Here is a 17,973-nt window from a genome sequence, read left to right as displayed (position 1 = left end):
GTCTAAATAAGATTTTAATCTTAAATAATTTTAGTCTAAATAATTATATTTTTTTATTGCAGAGCACCTTCTGTTTTTAACACTCTATACCTCTAAATGTTTAATTATAATTTTGGAGATAACACTAATTAGGCTCATGCTTTGGAAGCGAATTGCAAATTAAGGTACTATGGGAAGAGTAGCTTTCAAAATTTTTTGAAGACTCCACTCAAAATAAGAAATATAATTACATTGAACTCATTACATACGCACACACACACACCCGTAAAACAAAACTTGTGAAATGATACTTACCCTTACTACATGTGATGCACTTTTGTATTTTCTATTCTATTCTTTTTTTTTCTTCCTATTCTATTCTTATTCACTAAAACACATTGCTGGTTGTGACATTAAAGTGATTTCATGACCCATAGGATACAATCTCTTTTTAAAAACCCTGGCATAGAATAATAACTCTGATGAATGAAATTGAACTGTCTGAGTCAACTCTCATAACCAGTTATTGGCAGTGGAACTTTGGGTAGTTAACTTCTCTAAGTTTCATTCCGGTGTTTTTAACATGTGATATCTCCTTTCCTGGATTGAGATGATGAAAAGATAATACATTTTATTACTTACAGGATACATGCCATTCATTCACAGAACACTATTTTTGAATGCTAATGACGTGTCACCCCGATGTTTGGTATTGAAAGTAAAGCTGTGAAAAATCTCAAGCCTCTATTCCAGGGCAGGGCGACATCAACTCTTTTATATGTTTTTATTATTTTATAACAGCCTTTGTTACCTCCTGGGCCTTTAGAAATGACTCCTGAAAACCGAGATGATAACAGTGAACTACTTAAAGGATTTCTGCAGACTTGGGCAGAAGTGAACAAGGTATCAGTTGGGTAGGCTTACGTAAGCTTTTAGAATCATTTGTTAATGAAAATTCAGTACATATATTAACTTTGTACTTTGACCTCTCCCATTGTTTCAGACAAGTAGTAAGAATAATGAGAAGGAGTTATCGAGCATTAAAAGGTCAGTTAAAATTCCTGGTCTTTATTCACATTTTCTGAGACCTTTAATTTATAAAGACTATAAAACTGGAAATTTTGAAAATGAGATGAAAATTTTACCCATAATATTTCCTAACAACTGTTGATTTTGTATATTTCCTTTAAAGTATTGCCATATGCAATACCTCTAGGGTATAAGCTTCATGAATGTAGGGGTTTTGTCTCAATTCCCAGAATAGCGCCTGGCACCTAGTCATTTGAATAACTGAATCCACAAACATTTTTACTCTATGTTCTTTTATTTTCTTTTTTATTGAATTTATTGGGGTGATATTGGTTTGTCATGTTCTAATGTTTATATAATTTTGCATTATACTTTTTCATTAACATTGTGGTTGAACGTTACTAGATTCTGTAAATTTTTTAATCGCAGAATATTTTATTGAGTAGGTGGCATTTACTTAGCCTTCTCTTACCCTCATGGTATTTGGAGTTGTTTTCTATTTAGTTTTGTGTGCTAGTATGTGTGCATGTGTTTGTTGAAGTATGTATGTATGATAGGAGATTACTTCCTTAGGATAGATTCCAGCAGTGAGATTAACGTGTCAGATATTATGGACATACTTATGGCTTTTAGTACACATTGCTGAATTGTTTTTCAAAATCTTTTTTTCTTTTGAAAATCTTATATGAATTTACTCAGCCACTAGCAATATATATGAATGTATGTGTTTAACTGTAGCCTGCTAGTGTTTTATAAGTGAAAAATAGTACCTCATTATTTACTTTGATTTCTTTGGTTGTCAGGAGGTTGAATATTTCCCCACATTTGTTTACTAATTGGGTTGTTTTTTTTGTGTGTGTCATCTTTTTACTTATTTTGTCAACTAAGAATGGTTTTATGTCTAAAATACCACTTTTTAATTTTCTCAGCTACAAAGCCAATTTAAGTGGCATGGTCATTAGTGAAGATACTGTTTGTAAAGTTACCAAAGGTTCAGTATTCTCTATGGCTCTTCATCCATCAGAAATTAGAACTTTGGTGGCAGCTGGGGCCAGATCCGGGCAAGTTGGACTTTGGGATTTGGTAAGTTATTAATATTTTAAAGATATAAAGTTTGACTAAAGCAAATAGTCTGCAAGAAAATAGCCTAGAACTATATGTTTATAGATGTTACTTATTTATAGTTTTGTGCTTTGTGATTCCAAATTTTAGAAATCTGAGAAATTTAAATTTGCTTTATAGAACTTTAGCATTTTTAGCTTGAATATCGTTAGTCATCTGGGCATACATTGACTGCCAAGAAACTTTATTATAACTTTAAATGTATACATGAAAAGATCACACAAAGTTCTTAATTTTCTAATTATGTTTAAAATACAATTTCTCAGACTTATAGATACAGGGAACATTTCGACTGTTGCCAGATGGGAGGGGAATTGAGGGGATGGGTGACAAAGGTGAAGGGATTAAGCAGTAAAATTGGTTGTTACAGAATATTCACGGGGATGTAAAGTGCAGCATAGGGAATATAGTCATGTTCCAATAACTGTGTATGGTGTTAGATGGCTGTGAGCTTTATCGGGATAACCAGTATGTTATGTAATGTCTAATCACTGGGGTGCACACATGAAACTAATATAACAATATATGTCAACTGTAATTGAAAAATAAAAATGATTTTGGTGTTGTGTCTAAGAAATCTTTGTCTAGGTCAAAATCTTGAAGATTTTCTCCTGTTCCCGCCCCCGCCCCCCAAAAAAACTTCTGTAGTTTTAGCTTTCATGTTTAGTTTGCTGATCTATCTTGAGTTATTTTTTGTATGTGTGAGGTAAGGGCCCAAGTTTGTTTATTTTTTCTTCTTTTTTCTTTATTGATTAAGGTCCTTATCCAAGTTTATCTTTTTGTATGTGGATATCCAGTTGTCCCAGTACTATTTGTTTTTTTAAAAAAATGTATTTTATTGATTTTTTACAGAGAGGAAGGGAGATGGAGAGGGATAGAGAGTTAAAAACATCGATGAGAGAGAAACATCGATCAGCTGCCTCCTGCACACCCCCTACTGGGGATGTGCCCGCAACCAAGGTACATGCCCTTGACTGGAATCGAACCTGGGACCCTTCAGTCTGCAGGCCAACACTCTATCCTTTGAGCCAAACCGGTTAGGGCTGTCCCAGTACTATTTGTTGAAAAGATAATACTTTCCCCATTGAATTGCCTTGACACTCCCTTGTTTTTTATTTTGTTTTATTGATTTGAGAGAGAGAAACATTGATTTGTTGTTCCACTTATTTATGCATTCATTGGTTGATCCTTCACTTGATCTTAGCCAAAGGCTGAGAAGTGATCATTGGTTGTTTCTCAGATATGCCCTGACCAGGGAACGAACCCTCAATCTTGGTGTATCGGATGACACTCTAACCAACTGAGCTACACAGCCAGGGCTCTTAATTTTTTCTCCTAATTTTCTGTCAGTTTTGTAGTCTCACCTAGGATCAAAAGTTCAGTTAGCCTGTATTCAGTCATCCATCCACCCACACATTGAGTATTTTGTGTGAGGTGTTATTCTAATACTCCCCCGCCACTAGACGTTTGTGAGCAAAGACTGTCTCTGTCCACATAGAGTTTAGAATTTAGTAGCAAAAGCAGGATTATTTGGTAAGTGGATTATATACTGATTCATGTCATGAAGGAAAAGTAGTGTTTTGAAAACACATAACGGGGAACTGGCCTATTTTGCACGACCAGGGAAGGCGTCCCTGAGGAAGTGAGAACGGAGTTGAGATTTGAAAGCTAAGTAGTAGGAGTAAGACCAGTAAAGGAAAGGAGAAGAGTGTTCAGACCAGGGGAACAGCATGTCAAGGACCTTAAGCAGGAGGTGCTTACTTGATGCATTCCAGGGCCTGTGAGAATGCCTGTGTGGCTGGAGCATAGACAGCAAAGGATGAACAAAGGCAATGAATAGACTAGGAGGAAGCTGCAGAGGTGGGCAGAGGGCTGATGTATATCTTTATAATTTTTGTTAAGAAGTTTGTTTTTATCCTAAAGGCAACTGGAAACCATTGAAGAGTTTTAGGCTGGGTGTTCCCTTTATTCCTTATGTAAAGTCCTTTAATGTTTTTTTTGCCCCTTTATTTCCATCCTTACTGCCACCACGTTGGGCCAGGGCCCCATCTCCTTTTTTGAGATTACCATCATCGTCTTAACTGGTGCTTGTACTTCCAGCTTTCCTATACCAATCCAGTGTGCACAGATAGTCACAGGCTCAAAGCTAACTGGTCCTGGACTCATTTAGGTTTAAAATAGTTAGGCTCACTCTTAACCTGGTGTATTTAGTTTAAAGTGGGGGGTTGGAATTTTCTCATAAAATGAACAAAAGATAGTCAAATAAAAAAAATTACTTAAAACAATAAGGAAGAAATATAACTTAAAAACTGCTTACCAGGACAGAAACAAATTCTGTAGCCAAGATGATAGGGGGCACAGTGTGGTTTGGCTTCTACCCTGAAAATCCATTCTGGTGAATTGACCAAATCTGAGATTTTCACATATATTCTCAAAACTAGAGAGAAGCACATTGAGGGGATATTTAGATTTTTTCCTCTTTTGAGTGAGGAATAAGGAATGGCTGCTGGAGGAAAATGGGGAAAAAAAGAGGGAGTGAGAAAAGTGACTAGTAGAGGTGTGTGTGATTGTAATTTTTCTTCTTTTTTTAAAAAATTCTGTTTATTTTAAAATTTTAAATAAAAAAGAAAACAAAAATGGAGGAGTATTTTAGAGCAGACTCAACCAGATTTGGAGATGATAGTTGCTTTGGTTCATAACATGATGCATGGCATAGAATATAACTTAGTCAAATCAGAAAGTGATGACTTACGAGTTGATAATCTAGTTGTGGAAAAGGTAATCCCCCTTTTATTGAATTTATTGGAGTGACATTGGTTAATAAAATTTTATAGGTTTTAGGTGTACAGTTCTATAATACATCGTCTGTATATTGTATTGTGTGTTCACCACCCCAAGTCAGGTCTTCTTCCTTCACCATTTATCCCCCCCGTACCTTCTTCTGCCTCCCCCACGCCCACAGCCCGGGCATATGCCCTGACGGGGACTAGAACTGTGACCTCCTGGTTTATAGGTCGATGCTCAACCACTGAGCCACATAGTCCAGGCTATACCACAGCTTTTTTATTCATTCATCTACTGATGGACACTTTGGCTGCTTCCAAATCTTGGCTCTTTTTGTACATAATAATATTAATGTGGAAATTAAAATTCATGCATTTTCATTGTGTACTTAGGGAGTAAAATATTTCTAAAACTCTTATTTTGTTCCAGGACTAAATACCTTGCAAAAAGTATTCTGAGAATGCTATATGTGCTCATATTTTATAGCAGCAAACTTAACGAAGCAAAGTGCTGACGGTATTGGTACTGTTTTTGGTAGTAAGGAATAATACTGAGTGGATTTTTCATTTCCTGAGGATTTTATGAACTGAAATCCTAATGAGCAGTAATTTTTTCTCTCTGTATAATGAAAAAACTACCTAGTTGCAAAAAGCTAGAAACTTAAAAATAAATGTGATTTATTGTTGAATTGAAAATTAGAGAAAAAAGTAGCTTAGTGACAGTATAAAGTTTCTAGTTCTGACTTTGTGAATGGGAGGTGGTGAGTGTAATGATAGACTAAGAAGAGATTGAATATAATGCAGATACAAATAGTATAATGACATAATGATAGAAAATATTACTACTTTTCATTAGTTTTTGTTCTTCTTCCTTTCCCCAACCTTCTTCCAGACTCACCAACCAAAAGAAGATGGAGTTTATGTTTTTCAACCCCATAGTCAGCCGGTTAGCTGTCTTTACTTCTCACCTGCCAATCCAGCTCACATATTGTCACTGAGCTATGATGGTACATTACGCTGTGGGGATTTCTCCAAGGCTGTTTTTGAAGAGGTAAATGTTAATGTGTTTACATATTGTCTCAGGTGATATTCTGGATTCTTTATGAAATGACACATGAATCATTATTGCACCAGTTAGACTGGGTAAGGTAGTAGCGACTTTAGAACTATACTGCTCAAGTCCCAAACCATCTATTACTACTTGTGTGACCTTGGCAAGTTACTTAACCTGTTTGTGCTTCAGTTTCCTTCGTTGTAAAATAGGATAGTACCTTATAAAGTTGTTATGAGGATTAAGTGCAGATGAGTTAATGTAGATAGAGTACTTAGAACAGAGTTTTGAAACCATACCACAATCTAATTTTAGAATATTTTCATCACCCCTAAAATAAACCCCTTGATCATTAGTAGGTACTCCCAATTTCCCCCTCCCCGAGACCTAGACAGCCACTAATCTACTTTATGTCTCCATAGATTTACCTGTTTTGGACATTTCATATAAATGGAGTCATACAGTTTGTACTTTTTTTGTGACTGGCTTCTTTTACTTAGCAAAATGTTTTCAAGGTTCATCCATGTTGTAGAATGTGTTGGTACTTAGTTCCTTTTTATGGCTGAGTAATCTTCCATTGTATGGCTATGCCAGATTTTACTCATCCATTCGTTAGTTGGCAAACAGGTGGGTTGTCTGAATACTTGACTGAATACTTCAAGTTTCATTTGTGAATAATGCCACTATGGACATTAATGTACAAGTTTTGTGTGGGCATAGGCTTTCCTTTCTTTTGAGTATATACCCAGGACTAGAATGGTGGGTCATATGGTAACTCTAGGTTCAAATTTTGAGGAACTGCCAAACTTTTTTCCGAATTGGCTTTACCATTTTACATATTTATCAGCAATCTGTGAAGGGTTCCAATGCCTCTACATCCTTGCCAACACTTGTAATTGTTGGTGGGTATAGCCATCCCAGTGGGTAGGAAGTGGTATCTCATTGTGGTTTTGATTTTTGTTTCCCTGATGATTAATGATGCTAAGCATCTTTTTATCTGTTTATCTGGCCATTTGCATTTCCTTAGAGAAATGTCTATTTGGATCATTTATCTATCTTTTCAGTATGTATTGAGTTTTATATAACAGTTCTTCCACTTATTTTTTTTGTCAGATTTACTGAGGTATAAGTTACATATAATAAAATTTAGGAGTACAGTTATGTAAGTTTTGGCAAATTGTTTACACCCGTGTAACCACCACCACAATCAAGATACAGAAAATTTCCATCACTCAAAAAAATTACCTCGTGACCCTTTGTAGTCAGTCCCCTCTTCCTTCCTGAAGTCCCTGGCAACCACTGATGTGATTACTGCCCCCATAATTTTGCCTGTAACAGAATGTCAAGTCAATGGGATCATTCAGTATATAGCTTTTCGTGTTTGGTTTCTTTCACCTAGCACAATGCCTTTTTTTTTTTTTTATTGATTAAGGTATTACATATGTGTCCTTATTCCCCCATGGCCTTCCCACCCCCCACTCATGCCCTCACCCCCCTGGTAGCACAATGCTTTTAAGATTCATCCATAATGTTGCATGTTAGTACTGTGTTCCTCATACTACTGTTTATTTTTATTTTATTTTTTTCTCATACTACTGTTTAAACAATCACCTTGTGTTAGGCATTAACTTGAGTGTGCTTTTTATATATTATTAAGCCTTATAATAACCTCATGAAATAGTAGGTAATGTTATCCCCCATTTAACAGTTGAAAAAACAGGTAAAGAGGCTTATTAGCTTGCTCAAGGACATAACTGGCAGAACTAGAATTTGCTCTTGGGTCTGTCTGACTCCAAAGCCTCACTCTACACTTAACCATTTTATTTTATTTATTTTTAAAATATATTTTATTGATTTTTTACAGCGAGGAAGGGAGAGGGATAGAGAGTTAGAAACATTGATGAGAGAGAAACATCAATCAGCTGCCTCTTACACACCCGCTACTGAGGATGTGCCCTTGACCAGAATCAAACCTGGGACCCTTCAGTCCACAGGCTGATGCTCTATCCACTGAGCCAAACTGGTTAGGGCTACACTTAACCATTTTAATATATTGACTGAATACTTCAAGTTTCATTTGTGTATACTGGGCTTTTTTGGGTGTATGAGGGTTGGGATGCCTCTGGTATATTAATTTGTTAATCTCAGTTTATAATAATACTTATTAAAACCTAAAATCAGCCACAGTTCATGATTCAACAGTAAGAACTGTGGTCATCCTCTCTTGAGCACTCACACATTCTACATTTATTTTTTTTATTTCTTACTAGAGGCCTGGTGCATGAAATTCATGCACTCCGAGGTCGGGCAATCACTCAGCCGGCCTGCGCCCTCTTGCAGTCTGGGAGCCCTCGGACTGCGAGATTCCGGTGTAGAGCGTTTGTCCCCTAGTGGTCAGTTCGCATCATAGCAACTGATCGTTCTGCCGTCGGGGCTAAATGCGAGAGGGCGCAGGGCAGGCCGAGGGGCCACGAGAGGGCTCCTGGGTGTCTCCAGCCCATCTCGCTCAGTCCTGATTGAAGGGTTGTAGTCATGCATGTGGGGTGCATGCTTTCATGCTCTTTCCACTAAATTCTCACTCTGCCATCTGCATGATGCAACTGGAAACGTGATTCATCGACCACATGACTTTTTTCCAATGCTTGACTGTCCAATCCTTGTGTTCCTGTGCGAATTTGAGACGTTTTATCTCGGTAACTGCAGACAGCAAAGGTGCTCGAACAGGCCTTTGGCTTCCATATCCCATACGATGCAGTATACGGCTAATTTGCCTACAAATGTCAGGTGGTCATAATCTGGCCACTCATGTTCAAATATATCCCACGTTCAAAGGCTGTTAAATCGCGTTGTTCACCCATATCTTCAGAAAAAAATCACTTCTATTGTGGTAAACAACCTGCTTCCTTATTTATAATAGTCTGGCCCTCTAGCAACTTCAGCGTGAAGTTATAGCTAATTTGCCTACAAACGTCAGGTGGTCATAATAATCTGGCCACTCAGTGTATATCTTAGTGAAGTTTTTAGGTATGAGCATTAAACATTTTGATGTATCTTCCTCAGCTGTCAAAATTTTGTATCTCTACACTTCCATCAAGAGTAGGTGAGCATCCAGCCATATATCTTGGACTTTATTGGCAAAGTTACTTGGTATATTAAGGTAGAATTCAGATTTAGTCCAGTTCCTAGTATGTTTCACAGGGTAGATCTGCAACTGAGGTTTATTGGACTTAAGAGATTTGGGATGTAGCCATGATATGGGTGGATTGGCCATTTTCTTACAACTGATCAGTGCCCTAGTTTCTGATTGGGGCAATCATTTTGTCCTGTCTTCTTGTGGGGATGGTGGAGGATAAATGAGGTTAGTTGGGTAAAGTGTTTCATAACTTTTTAAATAAAAAAATTTATGCATTGACTTTCTTTAAAAGAAGAGTTATATAAAGTTGATTGCTACTTATATCCTTAGGTGTATAGAAACGAGGGAAGTAGCCTTTCCTCCTTTGACTTCTTGGCAGAAGAAGCCTCCACTTTGATAGTAGGACACTGGGATGGAAGTATGTCATTGGTGGATAGACGGACACCTGGAACTTCTCATGAGAAACTGATCACTTCTTCTTTGAGCAAAATAAGAACTGTTCATGTCCACCCAGTGCACAGACAGTATTTCATAACTGCAGGATTGAGGTATGTTCTTCACAAAATTTTATGATATAGGCCCTTTAATCCTCACATGAGGACATGCTTTTATTGATTTTAGAAGAAGAGGAAGAGAAAGAGAAAGAGAAACATTGATGTGAGTGTGAAATATTGATCCATTGCTTCCTGCACGCACCCCGACAGGGATCGAACCTGCAACCTGGCTATGTGCCCTGACTAGGAATCAAACTGGCAACCTTTCAGTGCACAGGACGGTGCTCAACCAACTGAGTCACCCTGGCCAGGACTATGATATAGATCGTTTTGTTTTTTTGATTGTTAATCCTCACCTGAGGATATATTTTTCTATTGATTTTTAGGGAGAGTGGAAGAGAGAGGGAAAGACGGAGGGAAACATCGATGTGAGAGAGACACATCAATTGGTTGCCTCCTGCATGAGCCTTGACCAGTGCCTGGGCTGGGGAGGAGCCTGCAACCAAGATACATGCCCTTGACCGGAATTGAACCGGGGACATTTTGGTCCACAGGCCGATGCTCTATCCACTGAGCCAGACCAGCTAGGGCTATGATATAGGTCTTTTAATGTTAGGGATAATATTTCAGTTTGGTTGTTAAAGATATCTGACTTTTGTGATACAGCTGAATAAATTTTTTTTTTTCTACACAGTATTTTTGAGTGTGATTAAAAAAAAAATCTTTTGGATTTAATTAATAGTTAAAGTATTGAAACAAGCACACATTTTTGTTTTCCCTAGCATCAAATGCATTTACTTTTAGTCTTTTGAGAAGAAAACTTGTAAAAAAAAAAAGTTATGTGACCTTAAACTTGTTGGTCTGTGTTAATTTGTTTTCTTGGAGAGATTGGAAAACCAACTAGACCAGTGGTTCTCAACCTTCCTAATGCTGCGACCCTTTAATACAGTTCCTCATGTTGTGGTGACCCCCAACCATAAAATTATTTTCGTTGCTACTTCATAACTGTAATTTTGCTACTGTTATGAATCATAATGTCAATATCTGATATGCAGGATGTATTTTCATTACAAATTGAACATAATTAAAGCATAGTGATTAATCACAAAAACAATATGTAATTATATATGTGTTTTCCGATGGTCTTAGGCGACCCCTGTGAAAGGTTTGTTCCACCCCCAAAGGGGTCGCGACCCACAGGTTGAGAATCGCTGAACTAGACTCTTATCTCAATACCCACTGGTTACATTGTTATGCTATTGGAATTTTTGTAATATTTTAAATCTTTACTAGTGTTTGTAAAATTAATGCAGAAGATTAGAGGGTTCTGTCTTAACTGTTCTCGAATGTGGTGAGTGTTTGTCTAATTATGATTAGCACTGTCCTAGAGGCTTATTACATGTACTGTGGTAACACCAAGACTTATTCCTCCCGTTACAGAGATGTTCATATTTACGATGCAAGGCACCTGAATCCCAAGGGAAGCCAGCCTTTGATTTCTTTGTCTGAACACACAAAGAGCATCGCTTCCGCTTATTTTTCACCTCTGACTGGTAACAGAGTAGTAACCACATGTGCTGATTGTAAGCTGAGGTAAAGTGGGAAGACAGAGATATGTTAAGAAATCTAAAGTGTCTGTAGCTACTGTGTCAATAAACCAGTAGCTTTGTTTACTGCTGATCCTTGTTCAATCACTAGTGTTATTGTTTATAGCTACATCTATAATAGCTGTAAACCTGAAGATCAATGACCTGTATTTGATGGCTCTTTAGGTTTTGTTTTTTTCTCTTTAGTTTTGTGCCTGGAAATTTCCTTGAGATTGACAAGGAAGGTCTGTAGCTACCCTGGGGAATAGATGCTGGGCTTCCCTTTCAGCACTGAATAGTCCTGGATATCGCAATGAAAGCAGGCTTATGTTATCTTGAAAGGGAAGTAATGTTAGCACAGGGAGAAGCTCTGACTTTGGTGACAGTAGGTTCTATTCTACAAGTGAAGTGCTGAATGGAAGTTGCGGAGTCCCAGGCCACAGACAGGCAGAAAAGATCCCAAAAATTGGGCTTCTGTACGAGCTAGTAGATACAGTTTTATGGTTTCAGCTTTGGTACCTTTCTATAGTGACTTCCTAAAAATAGACTAAGAAATGTAATATAAACCAGTTGAACCAAAAATAAAAAATAATGCCAATAAAAAGATGTGGAGAATAATGCAACCACAAAGGAAAATGATTTTGTTTTCTTCTTAAGTCCCTGATTTTGCTTAACATTGCAAGCGTTTCTCCGTTTATGAGAGTTTTACCTTAAGCGATTTTGGAATTCATTCATTATCTATTCACCAAGAATCTGTTGAATGTAAACTGTGAACCAGGCTCTAGAAAGGCACCTAATTTCTGTTTAGACCCATCTGTTGGGAAGAGCTTGGTCTGCAGTGTGTAGCAGGTACCCACTTAATTTCTAGCAAAGTCTGTGAGCTTTACCAGGTGGTACATCAAGAGATTCAGTCACCAGGCAGTGGCAGTTCCGTGTTCCCGTTCCACCCACACAGTATCCTTTGTGTCAGCAGCTGCCATTTATCCCATTCCTGTACATTTGTGCTGTAGAGTTTACTCTTGTTACATTAGCTGTTAGGGATTTGAATTTCTAGTAATCTAATCAGGCAGTAAGCTCTAGTGCCAAGAAACTGCAGTGGAATAGCTAGGTACAAAAAGAAGGGGAAGGTGGTGGCGATATGGTTTGTTTCTTTCTGCCAGGGTACCTGGTGGAAGCTTCTGGACTCCTCCAGCTGCCCCACAGGAACTCCTCCCCTTGGTTGGGTCTTAGTCTTGCCTGCACCTGGAAATGACACTTACCAGGCCCTCAACTGATGAGTCTCATAGGGAAATCGCTGTTGACACATGCATGTGCTTTTTGATTATTTGTGCATTTTTAGACCACACCCCTAAGTGTGACCTACTAGTATATTACTGTGAATCTGAATGTAGTTTTATAATCCAGATTATTACTTTAGAATGTACATTTTAAGTTTGGCGTAATAGTGCTTAAATTATTTTACAATACATAATAAGCTCTAAATTTTACCATATTCCTTGTAAGTTTCATTAAATATATTAGCTGAGGTTTATTAGATACTGATTCTATATATTTTAAAATAATCACTTCATGTCATGAACTAATGAAAAGGTAATTAAACAACAGTGATGTTATTTCAGAAAAATTTGCAAGAAATAATAAAGAGTGTTACTTTATTCTTGTTCTTTATTTTGCAGAATCTTTGACAGTAGCTGCATATCCTCTCAGATTCCTCTCCTCACCACCATCAGGTAGGTTTCCCGATGCCAAATAATGCAGAACCTGGATTGCCAAGAGCTATTTGTTGGAATACATACATTAGACACCTGATTGTCAAAGAGATGTAATAGGTCTGACTTTTGTGTTCTAGTTTGTCAGCATCCCAGGTGGTTAGTTCCTCTCCTATCCAGAAGGGTTCTTGCTTCCAGGTTCCCTGTATTTATAAAGAGGTTCAGCCTCTTTTAGTCAGAAGCTGGGTGGTTATTTTTGGTTAAGGTGAGTGACTTTATTCCAACATGCATTACTCATGTCATAGTATTAAAGAAGACTGTGACTACTCACCTGTTGAGGAGGCTAGCGGAAGCTCTATTTGGGCCTATTTCTTCCGGTCTTCGAGTGTTTCCCCATCCTCCAGCTTTATTTATTTTGTTATCCTCTTTTTACATCTGCTACTTTTAATGTATGTATTCTACACCAGACTCCATGGAGTATTCTACTCCATGCCTTTTTCCTAGACATCCTGATATCAGTACTTATGACGTTGGGGACAGGGTGAGCAATATATGTTGATTGTTGCTTCATGAGTTTTATAGTCTATAGAGGCTATATTTAAGTATACTTGTTTTCTTTTTCACAAATTTCTTAATTTTCTTTTTCAAACTTTATTCTAGTTTTATTAGTTTCTAAATGTATTTTTAAAACTTTTATCTAGGGCAGTGATGGCGAACCTATGACACGCGTGTCAGAGGTGACACGTGAATTCATTTTTTTGGTTGATTTTTCTTTGTTAAATGGCATTTAAATATATAAAATAAATATCAAAAATATAAGTCTTTGTTTTACTATGGTTGCAAATATCAAAAAATTTCTGTATGTGACACGGCACCAGAGTTAAGTTAGGGTTTTTCAAAATGCTGACACGCCAAGCTCAAAAGGTTCGCCATCACTGATCTAGGGTGATGATTCTGGTGTAGGTATTAATTCTTATTAAAAGTTAAAAGCATTGAGTAGCCGTGGGAAATGTGATTCTCTGTAGTCCAAACTTCTTTAATAAGAAAGGGGTTTTAAAGTTTGATATAGTCCTATTTGTCTATTTTTGCTTGTGTTGTCTGTGATTTTGGTGTCATATCCAAGAAATCATTGCCAAATGCAATGCCTGAAGCTTTTCCCTGATGTTTTCTTCTAGGTGTTTTATAGTTTATGGTGTTATGTTTAGATCTTTAATCCATTTTGAGTTAATTTTTACTGTCTAACTTCATCCTTTTGCATGTAGATTCCAGTATTCCCAGCACCATTTGTTGAAGAGACTGTCCTTCCCTCATTGTGTGGTCTTAGCACACTTAATCATTTGACCACATACATGAGAGTTTATTTCTGAGCTTCCTATTCTTTTCCTATTCTTCTGCCAGTATCACACTGTCTTGATTACTGTTGCTTCTTAGTATGTTTTGAAATCAGTAAGTTTGAGGCCACCAACTTTGTTCTTCTTTTTAGATTGTTTTGGCTATTCATGATCCCTTGAGATTCCATATTAATATTAGAATTTTTGGTTTTTCTTTCTGCAAATTGGGCTTTTGATAGAGATTGGTCATTGTTAGTGTATAGAAGAAATATAACTGATTTTTGTGTGTTGATTTTGTATCTGCAACTTTGTTTTAACAGGGTTTTCTTTTGTGTGTGTAATCTCTAAGATCTCTATATATAACTAGAGGCCCGGTGCACAAAAATTTGTGCACTCGGGGGGGGGAAGAGGGGGTCCCTCAGCCTGGCCTGTGCCCTCTCGCAGTCTGGGACCCCTCGGGAGATAACGACCTGCTGGCTTAGGCCTGCTCCCAGGTGGCAGAGGGCAGGCCCAATCCCTAGGTGCAGCCCCTGGTTGGGCTCAGAGCAGGGCTGATTGGGGAGTTGGCGTGCCGCCCCCTGTCATGCACAGAGCAGGGCGGATTGGGAGGTTGCGATGCCACCCTCAGTCACGCTCAGGGTAGGGCTGATTGGGGGGTTGGGGCAGCCCCCCCTGTCACACTCAAGGCAGGTTCAATGGGGAGGTTGCGGCGCCACCCCCTGTGATGCACAGAGCAGGGCCAATCAGGGGGTTGGGGCGCTGCCCCCTGTCTCTCACAGAGCAGGGCCCATCAGGGGGCTGGGGCGCTGCCCCCTGTCACTCACAGAGCAGGGCCAATCAGGGGGATGGGGAGCTCCCCCTCTCATGCACAGAGCAGGGCCCATCAGGGGGTTGGGGAGCTCCCCCCGTCACGCACAGAGTAGGGCTGATAGGGGAGTTAGGGCACCGCCCCCTGTCACACACAGAGCAGGATGGATCAGGGGGTTGGGGCGCCTCCCTCTATCACCCACAGAGCAGGGCCAATCAGGGGGTTGGGGCACCACCACTGTCACACTCAGGGCAGGTCCGATGGGGAGGTTATGGCTCTACCCCGTCACAGACAGAGCAGGGCCCGTGGGCGGGGGGAGGGGGGTTGGGGCACCACCCCCTGTCACACACAGAGCAGGGCTGATCAGGGGGTTGGGGCCACACACTGTCACACACAGAGCCACAGGGCGATCAGGGGGTTTGGGCGCTGCACCCTGTCACGCTGATCTGGTGCCAGGAGGCCTCACGGCTCCGCTGATCCTGGTGCTGGGAGGCATATTACCCTTTTACTATATAGGATAGAAGCCTGGGGGCCGGCTGGTTTGCCCTGAAGGGTGTCCTGGATCAGGGTGGGGGTCCCCACTGGGGTGCCTGGCCAGCCTGGATGAGGGGATGATGGCTGTTTGCAGCTGGTCACACACCCTTCAGGGTGGGGGTCCCCACTGGGGTGCCTGGCCAGTCTGGGTGAGGGGCTGAGGACTGCTTTCAGGCTAGGGGTTTTGACTAAAGCTCCCAACCACTCCTTTTTTCTTTTTTTTTTTTCTTCTGGGCCAGCTTTAGCTCTGGCTCTAGCTCTGAGGCTTCCACTGCTGGTTTGTTTGCCATTCTATAATCGAAACAATGTATAACTTCAGCTCTGAGATCCCAGCCGGCTATATTTGTTAGAATGTTTCAAACTGCCAGCTCAGAGTCCGGCAAGTCAGGCGGGGAACGTTGGAGTCTGCAGACACTGGAGCAAGCAAGCCTCATGTTCGCTTCCAGCTGCCTAGCTGCCGGCCGTCATCTTGGCTGACAGTTAATTTGCATAAGGATACGCTGATTAGCCAATCGGAAGGGTAGCGGTTGTACGCTAATTACCATTTTTCTCTTTTATTAGTGTAGATAGCCTAAGCGACTGTTTGACTGGTAGCTATGATGTACACTGACCACCAGGGGGCAGACCCTCAACACACAGGCATGGAAACATGGAACAGACTGATGAATCTCAGAGGGAAGGGGCGAGGGTGGGAAGAGATTAACCAAAGATCTTATATGCATACTAGAGGCCCGGTGCACAGATTTGTTGATTATTTTTTGTTGTTGTTTAGTTTATTTTTTTGATGAGTCATTCTGACAGGTGTGAGGTGATATCTCATTATGGTTTTAATTTGCATTTCTCTGATGATTAATGACTTTGAGCATTTTTCCATGTGTCTCTTCGCCATTTGTGTGTCCTCTTTGGAGAAATGTCTATTCAGGTCTTCTGTCCATTTTTCAATTGGATTGTTTGTCTTCTTTTAGTTGAGTGGGTTTTTCTTTTTACCCCCCTACTCCAGCCACTGGGGAGGTGCTTGATAACTGTTTTAATCTCCTTACTAGTTGTCGGTCTATTTAAATTTTTTTAATTTCTTCATGATTCAGTCTTGGTAAGTTGTGTGTTTCTGGGAATTTATCCATTTCTTCTAGGTTATCCAACTTGTTGGCATAAAATTGCTCATAGTATTCTTTTATAGTCCTTTTTATCTCTGTGACATCAGTTGTAATGTTCCTCTTTCATTTCTGGTTTTATTTATTTGCATTTTTTCTTAATCTAGCTAAAGTTTTCTCAAGTTTTTTGAAAAGCCAACTCTTAGTTCTTAATATTGTTTTTCTGTTCTCTGTTTTATTTACTTCTGTTCTAATCTTTATGATTTCTTTCCTTTTGCTAAGTTTCGGTTTAGTTTATTCTTTTTTTCTTGGAGGTGTAGTAAGGTTTTTTCCTTATTCTTCCTTCTTTGTTCCTTGAGGTGGAGTTAGGTTGTTGATTTTGAGATCTTTTTAATGTAAGGGCTTACTGCTATTAATTTTTCTATTAGTATTGCTTTCACAGTATCCCAGATATTTTGGTATGTTGTGTTTTCATTTTCATTTTTTTACAGACATTTTTTGATAATCCCTTATGATTTTTTTCTTTGAGCCTCAAATTTTTTACTTTAGAGATGTATGGAATATAAATTGATTTGGGGGTTTGTTATCAGGGGAATACAAATATGGAAATAGCAGCTCATGTTAAAACAGTGATAACCAGATTACATATTTCTTCTTTCTTTTTTTTTAAAATATATTTTATTGATTTTACAGAGAGGAAGGGAGAGAGATAGAGAGTTAGAAACATCAGTGAGAGAGAAGCATCAATCAGCTGCCTCCTGCACACCTCCTACTGGGGATGTGCCCACAACCAAGGTACATGCCCTTGACTGGAATTGAACCTGGGACCCTTCAGTCCACAGGCTGACGCTCTATTCACTGAGCCAAACTGGTTACGGCCATATTTCTTATTTCTAGAGCTGCTTCTATTTGTATGTATTAAAAAAAGGAGGAAAGTCTGTTGAGCTAGGAAATAATGAACAAAAAATGCCATTTCAATAGACACTTAGTGACCATCCACTGAGAACAAATCACTATACTCAACATTGACAATCAAAAATACAGAAGACATTGTATCCTGAGTTTAAGTCTTATAAGAAGGATGAGATTAGGTTGATGGTAACTCAGTAACTTAAAGATAAGAAACTTGACAGAGCCCTAGCCAGTTTGGCTCAGTGGATAGAGCGTCAGCCTGCGGGTTTGATTCCAGTCAAGGGCACATGGCCAGGTTGCGGGCTTGGTCCCCAGTAGGGGGCATGCAGGAGGCAACCAATCAATGATTCTCTCTCATCATTGATTGTTTCTATCTGTGTCTTCCTCTCCCTTCATTTCTGAATTTAATAA

The 17,973-nt window shown here is 39.1% G+C and overlaps 1 protein-coding gene across 1 annotated transcript in view; it reads left to right on the top strand.

The window, feature by feature from the left end:
• WDR76 (WD repeat domain 76) overlaps positions 1-17,973 on the top strand; it is a 30,722-nt gene that overhangs the window by 12,198 nt on the left and 551 nt on the right. The window contains exons 6-12 of the mRNA XM_070423625.1: positions 781-882; positions 983-1,026; positions 1,938-2,091; positions 5,806-5,964; positions 9,428-9,645; positions 11,032-11,184; positions 12,854-12,907. Of these exons, the coding sequence (XP_070279726.1) occupies positions 781-882; positions 983-1,026; positions 1,938-2,091; positions 5,806-5,964; positions 9,428-9,645; positions 11,032-11,184; positions 12,854-12,907 (884 nt within the window). The remainder of the gene's footprint in view (positions 1-780; positions 883-982; positions 1,027-1,937; positions 2,092-5,805; positions 5,965-9,427; positions 9,646-11,031; positions 11,185-12,853; positions 12,908-17,973) is intronic.

Source organism: Myotis yumanensis, unplaced genomic scaffold (assembly GCF_028538775.1).
Source record: "Myotis yumanensis isolate MYYU_CA2020_CCGP unplaced genomic scaffold, mMyoYum1.0.hap1 SCAF_1, whole genome shotgun sequence".
Taxonomy (NCBI): Eukaryota; Metazoa; Chordata; class Mammalia; order Chiroptera; family Vespertilionidae; genus Myotis; species Myotis yumanensis.
The sequence above is the reverse complement of the archived record's forward strand: the minus strand, read 5'-3'. Positions and strand labels throughout refer to the sequence as shown.